This window comes from Phodopus roborovskii, unplaced genomic scaffold (genome assembly GCF_943737965.1).
Source record: "Phodopus roborovskii unplaced genomic scaffold, PHOROB, whole genome shotgun sequence".
Classification (NCBI taxonomy): domain Eukaryota; kingdom Metazoa; phylum Chordata; class Mammalia; order Rodentia; family Cricetidae; genus Phodopus; species Phodopus roborovskii.
The window spans coordinates 53,814,941-53,833,798 of record NW_026126433.1 but is presented as its reverse complement, the minus strand read 5'-3'; the positions used below and the strand labels follow the sequence as shown (position 1 = coordinate 53,833,798).

The 18,858-nt window shown below is 43.2% G+C and overlaps 2 protein-coding genes across 4 annotated transcripts in view; one reads left to right on the top strand and one right to left on the bottom strand.

The window, feature by feature from the left end:
* Window positions 1-2,254, top strand: part of Iars2 (isoleucyl-tRNA synthetase 2, mitochondrial) — a 39,831-nt gene extending 37,577 nt beyond the window's left edge. The window contains exons 22-23 of the mRNA XM_051186514.1: window positions 712-856; window positions 1,701-2,254. Of these exons, the coding sequence (XP_051042471.1) occupies window positions 712-856; window positions 1,701-1,843 (288 nt within the window). The 3' untranslated portion in view covers window positions 1,844-2,254. The remainder of the gene's footprint in view (window positions 1-711; window positions 857-1,700) is intronic.
* Window positions 2,255-2,460: 206 nt separating this feature from the next.
* Rab3gap2 (RAB3 GTPase activating non-catalytic protein subunit 2) overlaps window positions 2,461-18,858 on the bottom strand; it is an 81,690-nt gene continuing 65,292 nt past the window's right edge. For 2 of the 3 annotated variants that reach the window (XM_051186510.1, XM_051186512.1), the window contains 11 exons: window positions 18,203-18,376; window positions 18,001-18,107; window positions 14,671-14,737; window positions 13,925-13,995; window positions 12,570-12,605; window positions 11,272-11,346; window positions 10,744-10,962; window positions 7,129-7,218; window positions 6,111-6,329; window positions 5,100-5,258; window positions 2,461-4,968 (listed from right to left, as the gene is read on the bottom strand). In XM_051186510.1, coding sequence (XP_051042467.1) covers window positions 4,819-4,968; window positions 5,100-5,258; window positions 6,111-6,329; window positions 7,129-7,218; window positions 10,744-10,962; window positions 11,272-11,346; window positions 12,570-12,605; window positions 13,925-13,995; window positions 14,671-14,737; window positions 18,001-18,107; window positions 18,203-18,376 — 1,367 coding nt within the window. In that variant the 3' untranslated portion in view covers window positions 2,461-4,818. The remainder of the gene's footprint in view (window positions 4,969-5,099; window positions 5,259-6,110; window positions 6,330-7,128; window positions 7,219-10,743; window positions 10,963-11,271; window positions 11,347-12,569; window positions 12,606-13,924; window positions 13,996-14,670; window positions 14,738-18,000; window positions 18,108-18,202; window positions 18,377-18,858) is intronic. The other variant, XM_051186511.1, reaches the window with a different exon arrangement.

Genomic DNA, 18,858 nt, shown 5'->3' with positions numbered 1-18,858 from the left:
ATATGACATTGTTGGCAATGGTAAGAATAGACGATGGCCATTGTGGTTTGCTGCACATCCTAGTTCTGGTTTGTCATCATCCCCACAGCTGCCCCACCTCCCCCACCCCTGCTCATACACATGCCCAGGCACACCAAATCCGAGTCTCATGTTTTTTCATATTAAAGGAATATTTATGTTAATTCACATTCATCTTGAAGATCAAAATTACAAAGGAAAACATTTCAGAAGTGCTTATCAGATAGCCGAGTCACTGTGCACCGTGGAAAGGCCGTAGTATTCAGATTGCCACCAGTGCACTGTACTGAAAGTGGGTTTTTATTAACAGCGTTGGAGCCCCTCTGCTAACAGGGGAAAGGAGGCTCCTAAAAAAGTTGGCAGATGCCAGGCAGTGGTGGTGTACACCTTTCATCTCAGCACTCAGGAGGCAGAGGCAGGTGGATCTCTGTGAGTTCAAGGCCAGCCAAGGCTGTCGTTATACAAAGAAACCTTGTCTTGATAAACAACAACAACAAAAGTTGGCAGAATTTTGGCTTGACAGACAAGGGTAACTTAACCTTTTACTCATTGCATAGTAAGTGTAATAAACACCATATATATCACGGTTTGAGGGGAACCATAGTTTTCAAAGTGAAAAGAGTGTATACTCCAGTAAAACCTAAAATTGATGGCCAAGTTTCAATTAAATAGTAAGTTTCATGTGCATTCCAGATGCTGCAAGCTGAGGAGACCTCAAGCACGTCTCAGCTGAATGAACTAATGATGGCCTCCCAGACAACACTGTTGACTCAGGAGCCACGGGAGAGAGCTGCAGATGGAATTGAGCTAACGGGAACATTCCTCATCAACTTGGAGGGTGAGTGCAGTGAGGGGACTGAAGGCCTGAGGTCATCCCCAGCTTCCCATGGGACTGGGTTACTGTACGACAGTCTGTGACCTGTACACAGCTAAGAGCTCTAGGAATGGAGGCTAGGCAGGGAGTTCCTTCTCAGCCACTGAGTAGCTGTCAGTGTGATTCTTTCCTTCCTGTGTTCTGTCCTCTCATATGTAGTACCTAATAATCCCCAGACCCACCCACCTTCCTATGCAGACCCTAAAATTTCCTTGTGTGAATATCCAGAACTAAAATACTATCTAGCCATTCTTACAAAGGGTTTGGTGACATTTAGTGGATTTTTTATCACAGGATTTTGTACACTGTTACAGATGGTTTTCACCTCGACTCATCCTCATTAACTAGAATGGTGGAGAAGAGCTGTGTAACTGAAGTTTTTAGTGGCATTATCACTGTCTCTATAATTTGGCATTTTAAAATCCTGAGTTAAGAATTGGGCACGGTAGCACACACCTTTAGTCCCGGTACTGAGGAGGCCTCACTCTGTAAGGGCAACACTATATAGAGAAAAAAGAAAAATCCTGGGTCTGCTGTGTACCTGGATCCAGAATGTCAGCTCTAAGCATTACAGAATTCTGACTTGGATGAGAAGCAGTTGGCCTGAGCTATCTATCTGCTTATCAGTCATCAAGTTGTTTGATCCCGTGTTACTGACAGTTTATGTTACGGGGCAAAAACCTGGTCCTGGGCAGTGTTAGAAGGTGGGGAGGGAGGAAAGCTTTGGGAAGGTACACCCATTGAGTCAACCGAGGAATGGCAGTGCGAGCTTAATGACTGTGGAGATGCTTTGTGTACTCTTTTCAAGGTGGTGACATCCGTGAGGAGTCTTCCTATAAAGTCATTGTCGTACCAACTGCCAGAGAAAAGTGCCCTCGATGTTGGAAGCACACTGCCGAGACTGCGGACACACTCTGTCCTCGGTGTGCAGAGGTCATCGGTGCAAAATAGCATTCTGTTGTTAACCACTCTCTGAGCAAGAGCCTTCTCAGGGCTGCCTGGGGGTGAATTATTAGAACCCTAGAAAGACATCCAAGGGTTAGTTAGGTAAGGAGTGGAAGAGTAAATGGCAAAAGAGGAAGATAGGGGTAAAATCAGAATGTTAAAAGGAGTATTTCGTGTAACTAAAAGGTTTTTACACATACACGTGCGCATGTACACACACACACACACACACACACACACGCGCGCGCGCACGCAGAAATATATGCAGACATATATGTATAAAGGGCAGACACTCATACTCATGATTAACTTCTGCAGAGTCAGGCACTGAATATGTTTACTTTCAATGTGGCCAAACAGAGTATTTTATATTTTATTAACTTTTTTTGATTCTGTATTTAAGTTCTATGGTGTCTGTCTGAAAATAAAGGCACTCTGGGTAGAAGTTGTGGATAATGAAAGTGTGTGATTTTCAGGGGATGGAAGAGTTGTGTGCCCACACAAGCTGAAGGGAGTCAGACATCAAGTTTCTAAGTTAGCAGGGTTCTGGAACCAAGAACATCACCAAACTTGTTTTTCAAGAGGGGAGAAATCTTGTCTTAGATGTATGAATATCAAGGAAATAACATGAAAGCTGAAAATTTATTTCACTAATATACATAAGTTCACAATAATGAACAGACATGGTATATACAGAATTCACTACTTTATAATACATTGACAGTAGATAAATAATAGAGCATTCTATAAGCAATCCAATACTGGATTGATCTTCTAAGGATGGCTAATCTACTAAGCAGCAGAAGTTGCCTAGCAAACCCATCCCTGTGAGGTGAGAGGGCTTTCTTTCACTGTTGCTCTAGTGCACTGGTACATGGTTCCTCATGAAATGTGCCATAGCAACTTCTAAGTGAATACTATAATCAATGTAAGCTTATTGTTACTAAGTCTTAGTTTTCCATGACTTTGAATCACAAGTAATCATATTTTAAAAAGCTATTTAAATGCAGCAGGCTTCACATTGACCTTAGGTGACCTTTTCTAACTTTGCTAAAGTGGGAAGCCTGGTGCTACACACTGCTGTATCTACATTTACCCCAGCCCCTCCATCTAAGCACAACCTGGGGCAAAGAAGCTAGGACTACCTGAACACTTTTCATTAACAAGGTAAAAGCATTTAACTAAAGAAGAGATGGGGGCTGTATAGGAAAACACTACTGGTTGAGGGAGTATGCCATGCCCTTGTTGTAGGGTTAAACTATGTTAAAACTGAATTCCTTTATTTGTGGCACTTTGTTGTTAGAGAATTGATACATAAATGTTAAATTAATTTTTCTTTATCAGATTTATTTTAAAAGCCCTTAGTAAAGTAGTAGAATATTTTACGCCTTTTGTTAAACTCAGGATTTAGTTTTTAAATTCTATGTATATTACATTTTTGGATGACAAATCTAACGTAGGGACTTAACAGTTTGTGTTCTGGTTTTGTTATGTTACCTACCAGAGTAAATTTAGCCAGTTTTATTCTCAAAAATACAAGTCATGCCCATCTCAAAACAAATAATGGAATTAGACTGTCGTCATTAATAATGCCTACTCCTGCTTCTTCCAGAGTATTGCAGGACACCAAGAGAATGGACTCCTAGGCTGGGTAAAGGGTGGTGTTTATGTCGATCAAGCTGTGCTAAGAGATGGCAGCACACAGCCGGTTGCTCCTCAGCCACCTGAGCAACACCTGAAACGTTTCCCTTTGAAGGCATGAAATCTGACCATTAACAGCGTTAGTTTTAGCCAGTCACAATCTTCCTTAGATCTAACTTTTTAATGGAAGGGAATTCATCCACGTGTGCATGCTCAGGTTCAGACTTTACTGGGTGTCCCTGAAAGACTTTGACAATGGTGGAGTTGCCATCTTCCCTCTATTAGAATGATTACTGTGAACAACTGTGATCATGGCAGACATCAATAATTGCACTGTATGGCTACATTCCAAAAATAGCTAAACCGCAGTAAGTGCTTGCTGATCTGCAGTGCCAAAGCACTGTGGCCAGACAGGGTAAATGGGTTTCGTTCACACATTTGTTTAGCACTTGGACTGCTCTAGGCACTACAGGCTGCAGAACTAGTTGCATTTTGTTCTCTCCACCCAGCTGTGAGGTAGGTTTGCTAAGGCTGTCACAGCACAAAGTGTGTTCCCTGTCCTGCTCCTAGGACAGGCAACATGACCAGGTCCCAGAAACAGACATTTTTAAACACTTGGAAGAAAAATAAAGTTGGACTTGAAATATTTTAGAATCTTTGTTTTTGTTTTTACATAAATCTTACAAGATAATACATACTTTACAATTACCTGATGTGGATACAATTTTGGAACTTGGCATAATTAAGACTAAATATTACTTTACATTATAATTGCTTTTGCTGCATTGTTCACATCTCTGATTCTCATTTCTGGCAAGTACAGCAGGCTCGGGGTCCTTCTCCAGGTCCCTTCTGGTGAGAGTAAAGCCATTTTATCCTCTGATGGCAGCAGCACCCAGAACTCCCTGCCAGGTGGCATCCTGGTGCAGGACCAAGCATAAGCACATCTCTGCATGTTCTAAAGGGATTTAGGCTGTATCTCTAGAGTGCTGATGGAAGCTGTATGAACACACTTAATCCCAACAGGAGTCATTGGGAAATGAACTAGAATACTACAGTAAGAATGAAATCTGCAAAGTAAAACCAGTTACAACACCAAAGTTTACCAATAAATCTGCCTATTTGAAAGGAAAAAGTAACAGTATTAATTGTAGCACAGTTATGTATTTTATCTTCAGTCTCAACTGAAGAAGTTTGGAATTTAGCCAGGATTGCACTTTTTAAAAGTAATATATTTATTTATTATACAAAAACAAAACAAAAACTCTAAAAAGTTCCAGATCCTTGCTGTGTAAAATGACATGCAGTGATTGACGCGGTCACAGGACTTTAGACTACTGTCATAAAGTAGCCATGGCTTCCACAGCTTCGATGAGGTGTAAAGCGAGGCTGTATTGCCCATGCCTCTCTGGCAGGAGCTCTATTACTTTGTGTACCAGTTTAGCTGTTGCTGCAATTGGCATGTCAGTGTTCTGAAGATCCTGGGGATTCTGCGGGTGGGACACAAAAACCCTTTAGTTTAATGCAGGCAAACAATATTTGTTACTGCCTTAAGCTTTATTGTAGAGCTCTCACGATAAGAACATTCTCTGGAATGAAGCTTATGCTCTCCTGTACTCACCATTGCCTTCAGCCAGGTGCAGAGAGTGGGTGGGAGTCTGGCCAGCAGCTCCATGCCTTCTTTTGTCTGGGTGTGGAAGAGTGCATGAGCTAGCCTTTGCCCTGTCAACACAAGCAGCTGCGATGCTAGAACTTCTTTGTCATGAACTTGCAGAATGGCCTGAGGATAAACATGGAGAAACAATACAGCGAGAGCTACTCAGCCTGTCCCTGAAGGCTGTCAATGAAGATATCCTGCTTCAGCTCTCAACATGACTGTGTGTGGACAAAGGAAAATTGAAATTCAACCTAGAATTTAAATCCAAATCTTTGCTCATCATCTATTTTGTTTGTTACCTAAGTTTTCAACTTGGTATGACAATACACCTTATTTTCCAGTGAAAGGGATGATGCTAGACTCTGCAACAGTGGCTGCTGAGTGCACTAAGTAACCTCAGGCTTGGAGAGCAGCCAGCATCTTGTCACTCTTTGCTGGTCATGGGCGCTCATTATTCATTGCGGATGAGGTCTGGCAGGCACACTGGCTTTCTAGCCTTGGACCTTGCCAAGCTGGCCCCCATCTTGGGACCTTTGTACTGTTGTTCCTCCATCTGAGGCACTGTTTCCTCAGCTTGAGTGGCCAGTTGCTTCCTCTCCTTGAGAGATCCATTCTACTATCACTGTCTTCCATGCACCAAGGCTCCTATTTACCCTATGGCTCTATTTACTCTCGTCTCTTGGAACAGAGCTGTCCATGCTTTTTTTTCTGCTCCTCCAGTACCACAAGGAGCTATCCTGTTTTACTGTCCTAACCCTACATGAACCTGGCACCAGGCACAACTCTGGCTTTTGCTTTTTCTGAGACTGGGTCTCGTGCAGCCCAAACTGGCCTATGTAGATGAGGATGACACCCTCCTACCTCCACATCCCAAACACATACACGACTATATCCAACTCAACATTCACTTACTGCTTCCTCACCTGTGTGTTTCATAGTGTGAGCCCCAAGAGTGACATCACAGGTCATTCTTACCTCCTCTCCTAAGAGGTCAGCCCCATAGTTGTACAGCTCCCCTACATAATGCCTTCGAATGACATCTTCACCCACTTGAAGGTGATGGGCTAAAGCCACAGCCAGAGCTGGCCAGTCGTGGTCTCTCTCGTGAGTGGTTACTGCCGCTTCCGAGGGATCTTTGTCCTTGGTGACAGAATGCTGAGCCTGGACAGCTGCACTGACAACTTTCAGTAAGAACTTGAAGACAGGAAGGCACAGCACTGCCTTGTCAGTACATTTCATTTAAAAGTAACCCCCAGTGCTTGCTATATAAAGCTGGTAGCCTGAGTTCAATCCCAAGGATCATGGAGAGGTAGGGGAACTGACTACAGAGTGTTTCTGTCCTCCCCGTACTCAGTGCCATGGACTGTACAAACCCATCACACACACACACACACACACACACAATAACTCAGTGCCATGAACTGTACAAGTCTCCCATCTCCCCCCCCCCACACATACTCAACATGTGCCTTGGAACATATAAGTCTGCACACACCACTACACACAACAATAAAATAAAGTGCCTCAAGTCAACTTTTTGTCAACCAGAGAGACTCCACTAAAACAATTTAAAAATTTTTAATTTGGTTTTTTGAGACAGTCTCTGTGTGTCGCTGGCTGTCCGATGGCTGTCCGGGATCTCTCTGTAGCCCAGGCTGGCCTTGAACTCACAGAAATCGGCCTGCTGGGATTAAAGGTATGTACCACTACCACCTGGCCTTTTGATTTCTAAAATTTGTGTATGTGCCTGCATACATATGCACATGTGTGTGCACACACCACAGCATGAGTGTGGAGGAGTCAGCTCTCTGCCACTAGGTTCCTGGAGGTCCAACTAAGGTCACTAAGTGCCTTTACTGGCTGGACCATACACTAGGGAAAGTAGTTCTTGGGAATAACTTTGAAGATGTGGCCACCTGTTTGAAAGACAGCTATATTTCTGCTTTGTTATTTCCACCTAAGAAACAAGCGCAAAATCCAGTAGCTAGCTTACCTGTTGTCTTATAGAAATAAAATTTGGGTCCATTTCCCCACTAGGTAATAACTGAATTGAAGTTAAGTCTTTGAAAAATGCATTCTTTCCCTAAAGAGAAAGATTGAAAAACAAAAACAAAACAAAAAAAAAAAAAAAAAACATCTGTTGAGTATGGAGTGTAAGGAAAAGATTTTTAAAATTATGAGTCATTCATGGTTGGTTTTTATTTTCCCCTTAAACACAAAGATTGGCATTCTATTCATCCTCTAACTTGGTAGCCATGGCTAATATCTGAGCAGCAGCCTTTAAGATCGTCTCCACTCATCCACTATTCAAGCCCATCCAATTCCTCATCCTCTGGACTGTGGGCTGCTGACTGCCAGTAGATATGATTAGTCAGGTGACAGCAAGTCATGTTCCAGACTGGGTTCCACAGAACTGTAGCTTCTGCCTTGTTCTTGTTGACCCCCCTGAGAGGGCCCAGTGGTTCAGTGAGCCACCCTACAGACACAGCTGCATGGAGTAATCATACTTCCCAATCTAGCTGAGCCTTTAACTGAGACCTCCATGAAGCAACCACCTCCTGCCACAGTCCCACAAGAACCTTTATGCCAAAGGCAACTAGGTAAGGAAGTCGGATTCCTGACTCCTAAGGTCTGAGAAATAAATCAGGTATAATGACACATGCCTGTCATCACAGGGGAGGTAGTGGGGGTGGTCTTGAGTTCAAGGCTATATAAGTGATACTGCAAACTACCAAGGTCTGTGGTTGCAGCTCAATGATAAGAGCAATTGCTAGCAAGTGCAGGCTAAACTCTAAAGTAGTAAGTATTGGTTGGAATAATTTTGGTTAAGCAGTAGTAGCTAACTGAACCACCAGCATTTAACTGAATCCTTAAAAATACTTATTGCTTCTTTAAGAGAAGAGAAAAGGTTAGAGTCATACAGCACAGGCAGGCTGGGCAGATGGCTCAGAACACTTGCTGACCAAACATGAGTACTTGAAAGGAAACCCTCTGCACATACATGCAAGCTGGAATGGCTGTGTGTGCCTGCAGCCCCACACTTGGAGAGCGGTGGGTGGTGCATAGATCAGTCAGCTTACTGGCCAGCCAGCCTACAATAAACATGCAGCTTTTGGCTCTGAGACTCTCTGTCACATGAAAAGCTACACTGAGGAATACACATCCTCCTCTGGCCTCCAATCCCCAACACAAAAACTCAACAGGAAATGGAATGCAGAGCTGAGAACACCCAGGCCTGCCACTCAACCACCCCAGCTGTGAACAAGCCATCTCAGCCTCTGAAAAGTATCTGTTCAGTGAATGTCTATGATTCTAAGTTCCATAGAGTGCCAACAATTTAAACTATACACCCACTGGCTTCAGACAGGTCAGTCTTTGCCCAGGATGCAGGTAGTCCTGGCTAGCAAAGATGCAGAGAGCTGGAGTAAAGGTGTGCACCGCCATGCCAATTCTAGTATTTCTTATCTTTTACAATTTATTATATATAATGTTTCATTAAGAACATTTTCTTACCAGATCCCCCCCTTTTTTCCTTTCAAAAGTTAGCTGCTGGGGTAGCAACAGTCTGCATGTTTTCCTTTTTGTCCTCTGCAGGCTAGATGTAGTCTCTAGCACTATGCTGTACCCTGCCCTAAACTATAATCTAAATGTTAAATGTTACTGATTAAAATTATCTCTCTCACTCTCTGGTTAGGAAGGGAAGTGTTCTATCAGTAAGCTATATCCCTAGCCCAAAATATCTCAAAATATGCATTACTGCTATGTGGATGGCAAACTTAACATGGCTAAGATTATTATAAAGCAGCTTTCTATATAAGTCCCAGTTTGAAAACAGATTTGCTGTCAGCCTTTGGCCTCTTTCAGCACTCTAGTCAGTCCTATGAAGTGGATTCTTGTAAAGCCTTTAGAACTACTATCCCCTAATCTACACCCTCCCCAGCCCGACTGGACCTTTCTTATACCATGTATCTTCTGCACACTGTGGACATGTTCATTCAAATGCATCAAACTGAGCTCTTGCTTTGTGATAGGCAAGGTTCACAGACATGGGGGCAGCAAAGAGATGTGATAAGTTTAGGGGACATAGACAAGGATTTTGAAGACAGTGCTTAAAAGATAAAAAAAAAAAAAAAAAAAACCAGACACCGGCCACAGGAAACAACTGCCTGTGAAGACAAAGTAAAGGACATGTGACAGGGATGGCTGACAGCAGGAAAGGCTGTGGGAAGTCCCTCCTGGTTCCACACTTTGATGTGACACAACTTCCTAGAATAGTAAGAGCAGCTCATGGCCCTGAGGGCTGTGTGTGTGAATGAAAGAACTGAATACTGCATGCCCTTTTCAAAGGTGTGTCTCCAGGGAGACACTTTCTCTGCTCCTATAGGGACAGTTACCTGAGAGACAGCCCTGTCTTGAGAAAAATCTGATATGCACATTAGCCAAAGACAGAGAAGTGACTCAATTTTCTCATGAGTTGAAGCTGCAGTCTCCAAACCAGTCACATCTGAGTGGTAAAGCTGAAGTTTTATTTTCTGTTGGAATCTTTATCTCACCGATCAACATAACAATGTATAGCCTTTCTGTGAATCACCAAGTTCGGAGTTGATTTTGCAAGGAGCTACAAAATGTGACTGGGAACCAATCTGCTTGGGAAGACAGCTTCCTCAGGGTTGGGCCTTGAGAGTAGTGGAGGCAGGACAGTTAGGAAGGGGTCTGCTTTACTAGTCGAGGGAGGGTGGGGAATGAGGCACGAGCTACCGATGCAGTAATGGACAACAGTATCCAGGTAGGTTGTTATGGTTCTTGAGCCAGGGTCTCCTATAGCTCAGGATAGCTGGGAATTGGCTACATAGACCATGCTGGTCATGAACACACAAACTTCCAATTTCTGCTCTCCGAGTGCTGAATGACAGACACACGCCACCATGCCTAACTTCTGCTTTCAGTAAAAACAAGTGAGCAGACTGGGCTGAGGCAAGGCTCACCTCCAGGTTTCTAGTGTGCACGAGCATACAAAGGGGCGCACTGATGTTAATTACTCAAGCCAGGGAACTCAAGGGAAAGCAAGCTGAAGTCAGGGCAGGATGGGGTGGGGGTTCCCAGATATGTTGTAGCTACAGACTTCCTAGCACATTCAACAGAAGCACACTTATCAACCTTGTGAATCAGTCTGGGTATATCTACAGAGAATATGCAGAATGAGATGGACTAAAAGCAGAGGACAAAACCCCATAGGCCATCAAAGGACATCATGACTAAATTAGAAGAATGGAACTGGGTAGGGGATGGAGACCTGGGACTCCAGCGGACCATCACCCACAAACCCCTGAAAAACTCCATGTACCTGTTAGCCAACAGCCCCACAACAGCTTTGAAACCTTCTGGGGACTCACCCCCTGGAGACTCACCCTGCCCTCTGGGGACTCACCCTGCCCTCTGGGGACTCACCCTGCCCTCTGGGGACTCACCTTACCCTCTGGGGACTCACTTTGCCCTCTGGGGACTCACTCTGCCCTCTGGGGACTCACTCTGCCCTCTGGGGACTCTCCTTACCTTCTGGGGACTCACCTTTCTCTCTGGGGACACACCTTACCCTCTGGGGACTCACCTTGCTATCAAAAAGGGCGAGTGGCTTGACGCTCTTGAGGGAGAAGTGCATGGCTGCGTACAGGATGGAGCACAGGACGGAGTGATGCTCCACCAGGGGGTAGTGGATAGGCTTCTGCTCCAATGCTAGCTCCACTATGGAGATGGGGCCTTCCACGGACAGCCAGGCATCCTCAGTGTCCAGGACTGGCACCTGCATTTCATCCCTGCTAATGTCAGCCTGTGGGAGTTGAGAATGCAAGGAAAGCTGTCAAGGGTTGGAGAATAAGAACTGCAAACTGCAGCACCCCAAAGTGTAAGCTTTACAGTCTGTATTCCCCGTTCATAACTGAGAAACCACAAAAATATAATTCAGAGGAGGAGGGAGGAAGGGAGAGAGGGAGGAAGAGAGAGAGAGAGAGAGAGAGAGAGAGCGCAATAGTGCTTTGTGGCCCTGACTGGCCTTCAGTATCACAGTCCTTCTATCTCGGTCTCCCAAGAGGGAATTCCAGTCATGCCCCACTGTGCCCGGATAGCATATGCCTTTTACCTCCAGTGAAGTCTGAAGAAGATCCAGGCAGGATCCAAGGAAGGACGTCATTGCTGTGTCACTCATCCCCACATCCTGTTCTCAAAAAGGAACATTATGACCCCTGCATCAAAACTTCTGTATTATCGGAAAAACAAGAGGCCTTAGCATGTTCACTTGCCTGACTTTCTACACTGAATACAATCTGAAGTCATCAGATAGTTAAGTTCCTGCCAATGGGTTTAGCAGCATCAATCAACTTAATATAAGCCTTTCGTGTGATACTAGTAATATTAGTATAATTACTATCAGTCTCAATGTCTGGGGTGAGGGTACAGCTCAGTGGTTGGGCAAATACTTAGCATATGTAAGACTCTGGATTCAATGTCTAGTACCAGAGGGCAGGGGGACAGAATAAAATTCAGTGTTCTTTGTGCACGGTAAAGACAGATCCTTCAACTTGCTAAAACATTTGCTAGCCAACCAAACAGAATATGGTAAGGTACACACATGAGGTTCAACTAGAGAAGTTCTAAGGAAACAACCTGGGCTGATTGTTTCATGGAGTCCTGAAGGCACTGAACTGAATTCTCTGAATAAAACTAGAATTCCTCATTTGACAACCAAATACTAGATCACATTTTTTTGGAAAGAAGTATTTCCCACTGACCCCTTTCTTAGGCCTATGTGAGGAGCTACTGCATTTCTGTATAATCTTTTCAAAGCCAACAGTCAACCAATTCTTCATGACTTCAAAGTGCATAATTTAGTGTGTGTGTGTGTTTACTTGCATACATAAACTCTAACTCTAGAGTTGCACACATAGACTACCTCACTCTAGTCACACAACCACTCTTACAGTGATGTGGGGGAACAAGGTCTTAACAGTTAGGTTTACATATCTCAACACTTCTTGCGATATTTAAGAAGACCATGTCACAGAGTGGAGGGAAGGGGAGCATTACTGATCACAGTCTCAGTGTCTGTGGCTCAGAACCTCAACTGAGGTCAGTGGTTGATCAGTCTGGGTAGAATCTGCCTGCCTGTAGGTGAGGCTGGACATCTCCACTATGATATGGCAATTCACTGCTTCCAGTCCAGAGTCCAAAGCCAAGCGAACCTTAAGACTTACACATACGCTAGCTGCCAATCTAGACAGGGAAATTGAGTGACCACAGATCACAACAATTTCCTTAATGCAGTAATCTCTTTCTGTTATTTGTTATCTTCAGATAGGTGATCTCAACAGTGAAAATCAAAGTTCACTCATATAGTAAGATATTACATAGAGTGTAGGCTTAACAGTGAGACTGACTCACCCTTCGGCATAACCTATCCTTTGGAGATTTTCCAACCTGAAACAGACAGAAAATACAATATTTAACAATTTAAACTAAAATGTATTAGAACGATACAGAAAATAAAGAGCAACCAGAATTATAGTTATAAAATACATGCTAGAATTAACTACTGGCAGACTACCAAAAATAGGAGCAACATATTTGTTTGTTTGTTTATTTATTTTGTGGTAGAGCTCAAAAACATATCACAAAAAATATCACAAAGAGCTCATGAGTATTCTTTTCAAAAACAAATCCTTGGGCTGGAGAGATGGCTCAGTAGTTAAGAGCACTTGTTGCTCTTACAGAGGACCTAGGTTCAATTCCCTGCACCCACACAGTGGCTCACAACAATCCGTAAAACCAGCTATAGGGCTTCAACAGGCATGTACATGCATGTAGGCATAACATTCATACTCATAAAGGAAAATAAATAAGCCTAATAAAAAATTCCCTCCTGCCCTAGTTGTGTTTTTGAACTAATAAGTAAAAGTTCTCTCTAAGCATGGTAGAGTGGTGCAAAGGCAAAATCCCAGCCTTTGAAGGCAAAGGCAAGAAGATCTTGAATTTGAAAGTTCAAAGCCAGCCAGTGAGGCACTGTCATAAAGGAAGAAAAGGGACAGGGGAAGCTGAAAGGTGACAAGACAGAGAAGAGTGGAAGGAAGGCAGGCAACAGAAGCTTTGTAAAAATCCAGATCTCAGTTTGTACAGTTAAGTAACGGTGTTGTCTGAAAATCCCTAGTAAACAACATCTAAAAGAGTTTTTTTTTTTTTTTTTTTTTTTTTGCTGGTAAAGAGATAGTTTCAAATCATGACAAAAGAAAATACTAAAATAGCAATGAACAGCCATGTTCACTGCTGCTCCATTCACAACAGCTAGGAAATGGAAGCAACCTAAATGTCCTGCAGCCAATTAATGGATAATGTAAACTGGTGCATATACACTTTACATATGTGTATAGTGCATATACACATTTAAGAGTATATGTGTATATACATAACAACAATCAAAGAAAAAGTGGTCATGAATTTGAATGAGAGCAAGAGGGTGATATGCATGGGAGGAGCTTCAGGGAAGAAAGGAAAGGGAGTTAATAATCTCAAATACATGCATGTGTATACGTGTACACACACACACACACACACACACACACACACTGCCAGCCTTGGGAAGTACATTTAATCCAGCAGGAATAAACCGTACTATCAACACACAACCAGAAACACAGTCTACCAACTGTCCACATACCCCAGTGGGAACAATCTTTCTAATATCTAGAAATTAAGGGAACTAAATTAAAGAAGTCAGTATATGACAATTAGAATCACCTCACCTTATCCATCAAGTAGGTAGCAGCAGAAAACCTTTTGACCAAGAACGTGTTCCACATCATCAATGAGATGCCTACACAGCAAATGAAACATGAAGAGTGCTAGATTCATCAGAAGCAGTCTCTTCCCCAAGCTTATGAAGCCGCGTGGACTCTACATTTATACATTACTTTTTGCACCTTATATGGACTTTCCATTTTTAATAAAATAATAAGTAAACAGAAGAGTATAGCTATAAACAGTAAGCATAAATTCTTATCACAAGGAAAAAATATCATCATCACCACAACCATCAACATCACACAGCCTCTAGAAAGGCTTAGAATGCTTGTTTGTTGTACTGGGGGCTATACTGGGGGGCTGTGCTGGGAGCTGAGCTGGAGGGCCATACAAAAAAGTACTTTAAAACATTAAAAATACAGCAGGGCAATGGTGCCGCATGCCTTTAGTCCCAGCACTCAGGAGCAGAGGCAGGTGGAGCTCCGTGAGTTCAAGGCCAGCCTGGTCTACAGAGCTACTAGCTGTGCCGGGACAGGCTCCAAAACAATACAGAGAAACCCTGTCTTAAAAACCAAAAAAAAAAAAACATTAAAAATACTTAAAGAAAAAACTAAGCAAACAAAAACAAAACCTTTGCCTTTATTTATATAGGAAAGCAGTTGGGAGGGAAGCAGTTATAAGGGGTGTACTCATGTCTATTATGCAGGGGTTCCCATGAGTCCATGAGAGCTTAATGACTGCTACTCACCATTTTGAATATGTGCATTAAGAATGTGCTTCAGGTGTTCTATGGACCTGACCAAAAAGCGTGCTTCCTTGGACAGGAGAGAGAGAGGGAGAGAAGATGACGGTTATTTCACACCAATGAAGACCTCTCCTTTAAGAGTTACTTTTATTTATGTATATGTGTCTGTGGCAAGTGAATACTGTGTGTGAGAGGACACCTGCGGAGGCTGGAGGAGGACGTGGGATTCCCTGCAGCTAGGCAAGTGAGCATCCAGACTAGGGTAGAGTTACAGGCAAGTGTGAGCATCCAGACTATGGCAGAGTTACAGGCAAGTGTGAGCATCCAGACTAGGGTGATGAGAGCTGAACTCAGCTCCTTTGAAGAAGCAACCAAAGCCTGAGCCACCTCTCCAGTCCCCACTGGAGCCTTATTACTCAATTTCTGCACAAATCTTTCTAAGAATTTGGCAAAGGGGCTGGGAAGATGGTTCAGTGGTTAAGAGCACTTGCTGCTCTTGCAGAGGACACACATGATCCATAACCCAAATTCTAGGAATCCACACATATACATGCAAGCCAACAGTCACACAGACACAGGAAGGAGAAGGAGGAAGAGGAAGCAGCAGCAGCAGCAGCAGCAGCACTATGGCCACCTAAGCAAGCTGCTGGTGTGCTGGTGCACACCTTTGATTCCCAGCACTCAGGAGGCAGAGACAGGCAGATCTCTGTGAGTTTAAAGCCAGCCTGGTCGACAGAGTGAGTTCCAGGACAGTTAGAGCTGTCTCAAAAACAAACAAGCAAGCAAACAAAAAGAAATTGATAGAAACAGAGGGATCATGAATTTCAGACCACAAGGACTACAGAGGGAATTTCAGGCTAAGCTATATGGCTAAACCCTGATTCAAACAAACAAACAAACAAACAAACAAGAAGGGGGGAGTTGGATGGGGGGAAAGAAAAACCAAAGAAACTCTGTGAATTAGATAAGAAATAACTCTTGATAAGATAACTTCAATCATCTCATTAATTAATGACTAATTTCTAGATACACCCTACCCAGATAATGCTGACAGGGAGAATCAAGCTCTCTGTGGTCTATATGCCATACAATCATTCTCTACAGGCAATACTAGAGTTCCACAGGCGTGAATTTAGTTTCCTTTTGCAAACAATCATTATGCAACAAATTTCCCCCAGGAATACCACACTGAACGGAATGGGCCCAGCTCTTTGTCGTCCCTGAGGGTAGAGCCCAGTGAGGGAGCTAGATGGTTAAGTATGGAAGTGAGCATGTCAGAGAGTATCAGAAGGCAATGGTACGGAGAAGAGAATCAGAGCCAGGGAACAGGAGGCTTCAGAAGAAGGCTTAGAGCTATCTGTAATCACAAAGGGTGACACACTCAAGATTCACATAATAGCATGTAACACTCACAAAATCATCAGAGGTGCGCTAAAATCTTCTGAACAGGTTGATACTTGGAATACTCCAAAGATAATTCAATTTAAAATTTAAGGTAGATGTGTGTGTAGTGAGTTGGGATGGGGTGTTATGTGTTAAGTAGATGAATAGTTAACAAGAAAACCATACAAACAAGAAGGACAGCCATTATTCAAATCGTCCTAATAGAGGCCAACGATTACACTAATGGGAACACTGGGTGCTACACATGCCCCTTTCTCTACTCCTCCAAGATGACTACTACTGTAGAATATTCTTGTCTAGGAAGAAATTGAGACAATGGGCTCAGGGATTTTTCCCAAGGTCATGCCAGCCATGTGCTGTAACTAGAACCAGATGGAAGGAACGGCAACAGGGTACCTACCATCAAGCCCACGGTATGAGCCAGAACCAAATGCCATACTGTTTCCTCCCTCTTTCTTTTAACACAGGACTGTGCTGTCACCAGTCCGCTCCGGACTTGAAGATGTGTGCTTTGCCCTGGTCCTTAGTGAAGTGTAACAAGTGTAGTTTTTATTTCCTTGTGCATTTCTGTGTGAAATGGCACCAACCTAACAGTATTTGTCAAAGTACAGGTCCCAATGGCAGTCTACTGTCTGACACCTCTAGTGTGTCTGTTTACTACTCTTCTTATATTTGGATAAGAACAATACTCCAGGGCTGGAGAGATGGCTCAGAGGTTAAGAGCACTGGTTACTCTTCCAAAGGTCCTGAGTTCAATTCCCAGCAACCACATGGTGGCTCACAGCCATCTGTAATTGGGTCTGGTGCCCTCTTCTGGTGTTGAAGCAGACATGTAAGCAGAGCATTGTAAACACAATAAATAAATCTTAAAAAAAAAAAAAAAAAAAAAAACAATACTCCAGAAACAGCCCTACTATGTACATGGCCAAATCTTGCTCAAGGTTGGCCTTGCTGGCCTCTCAATGTTCTGATAAGGCCTCATTTCCCACACTTTTAGGTTCACAATCTTTCTGTGGACACTTTGGTTTGGAAGTATCCTAGGGAATGGCCCCAAGCTTGGTGTTAGATTCCAACTGAATGGCCGACCTATTGACTGACCACCAAATCCTATGACTGACCACCAAATCTATTATCCCATCATTCCACCCATTAAAGGAAGGCATCAATGAAACAAGATATGAAAGCATCTCGTAGCTATTTCCTTTGCCACCTTCTTCACTCAAGCCTCCCTTGTAAGTATTCTTTCTTTGGGGTCCTTATCTTAGGCTGCATTCTTGCATAAAAATTTCAAAGGTGAATTAACTCACACTTATATAACAAGAACCCTTCCTCCCCACTAGTAAAGGCTCTTTAGTATGTAACGATGTTACATATTAAGTGATTTAAATAATAGACTTGTCTTTGCTAAAACTTAACCAAACACTTGGTGCCAGGACAGGAATCCTGTTCTTCTATCACCTTCCCCCAAGTCCGCACAGCAGAGTACTAATTACGGTCAGTCTCAACTTGAACACGTTTCTAGTCAATGAAAAAAGAAATGCTAGAACTGCAATAAGGATCCAACTCCTAAAATCTGAATAAATTACCAACTGAGGTCTAAAAAAGTGATACTTGAGAACACAGCCGGCCACTGCGGTTCACACTGCCTACTACTCAGGAAAGCCACAAGTCCAAGCCCAGTAAGGGCAACTTTACAAGACCCTGTATCCAGGAAATAAGTTTAAAAGGGCTGAAGATATAGTTCAATGTTGGAGTGCTTGCCTAGAAAACATGAAGTTGTAGGTTCAATACCCAGTACTGCCACACATACGAGGCAATGTGTGAAAAGCATTTAGCAGTTACTGGTATGGGCACAGTAGTGAGCTCCAGGACAAGCCTGGCCGGGGTTAAGTGTGTGCAGGCATAATCAGCAGACAGAGATGGACGTACCTCTGGGTCTTTATTCCACTGGACAACATACTCCCAGCAGCAGTGTGCATGTAGCACGTCAAGCTCAAGGCTACAAGGGAACTGTTCATAGGCTAAACGCAGCAAGTCTGAAAAACACAGCGGGCAGCAGCACCCTTTCAGCAACGGTAATGAGGCTAAGTCACTCCACCCAGGGTCATAATGCTCATTATTTAGGTGTCACCTGGTATGGCTCCTAGGTCTATCTGCACCTCTGGCACCTCAAGGAAACTTCGGGCAATACCTTCTTTGGGCTCATCTGGGTTTTCTGCATTTTTTTCTTGGTTGGCATATTTCAACAATTCAGGGTTGAGGTCTTGTTTAAATATCCACTTGGCTACACTGTCTGCAACACCACCTACAGGTTGGAGACAAGAAAAGAAATGAAATTTGGTAAAAATGTGAGTAGCATGTACTAAATGGAGGTAAATACAGAGTATGCCAGATATTCCCTCAGGAACAGATAAACACACCACATTCACTTCTGAATCTTGAGTGAAGGTGATGTAAAAAAGTCATGAGATTTACAGCAGTGTTAATACCCATCATTCAACTTGGGAGGGCAAGCAAAACAGTGCTACCTGGGATGGAGAGAAGATACTAGTGGGTACTAGGGTGCATCTGGACAGGGTGAGTACTACTGGTCTACAGAACAGCAAGGACTCTGAAGGTGAAAACTAAATGAATATTCAAAAAAGATATCAGAGAGGACTTTGAGTGCTCCTGACACAAAACAATGATAAATAGCTACATAATGGATCTGAGCTAATGATGCATAAACGTATTAAGATGTCACACTATATCTCATAAATAAGTATGACTACTATTTGGCAATGAAAC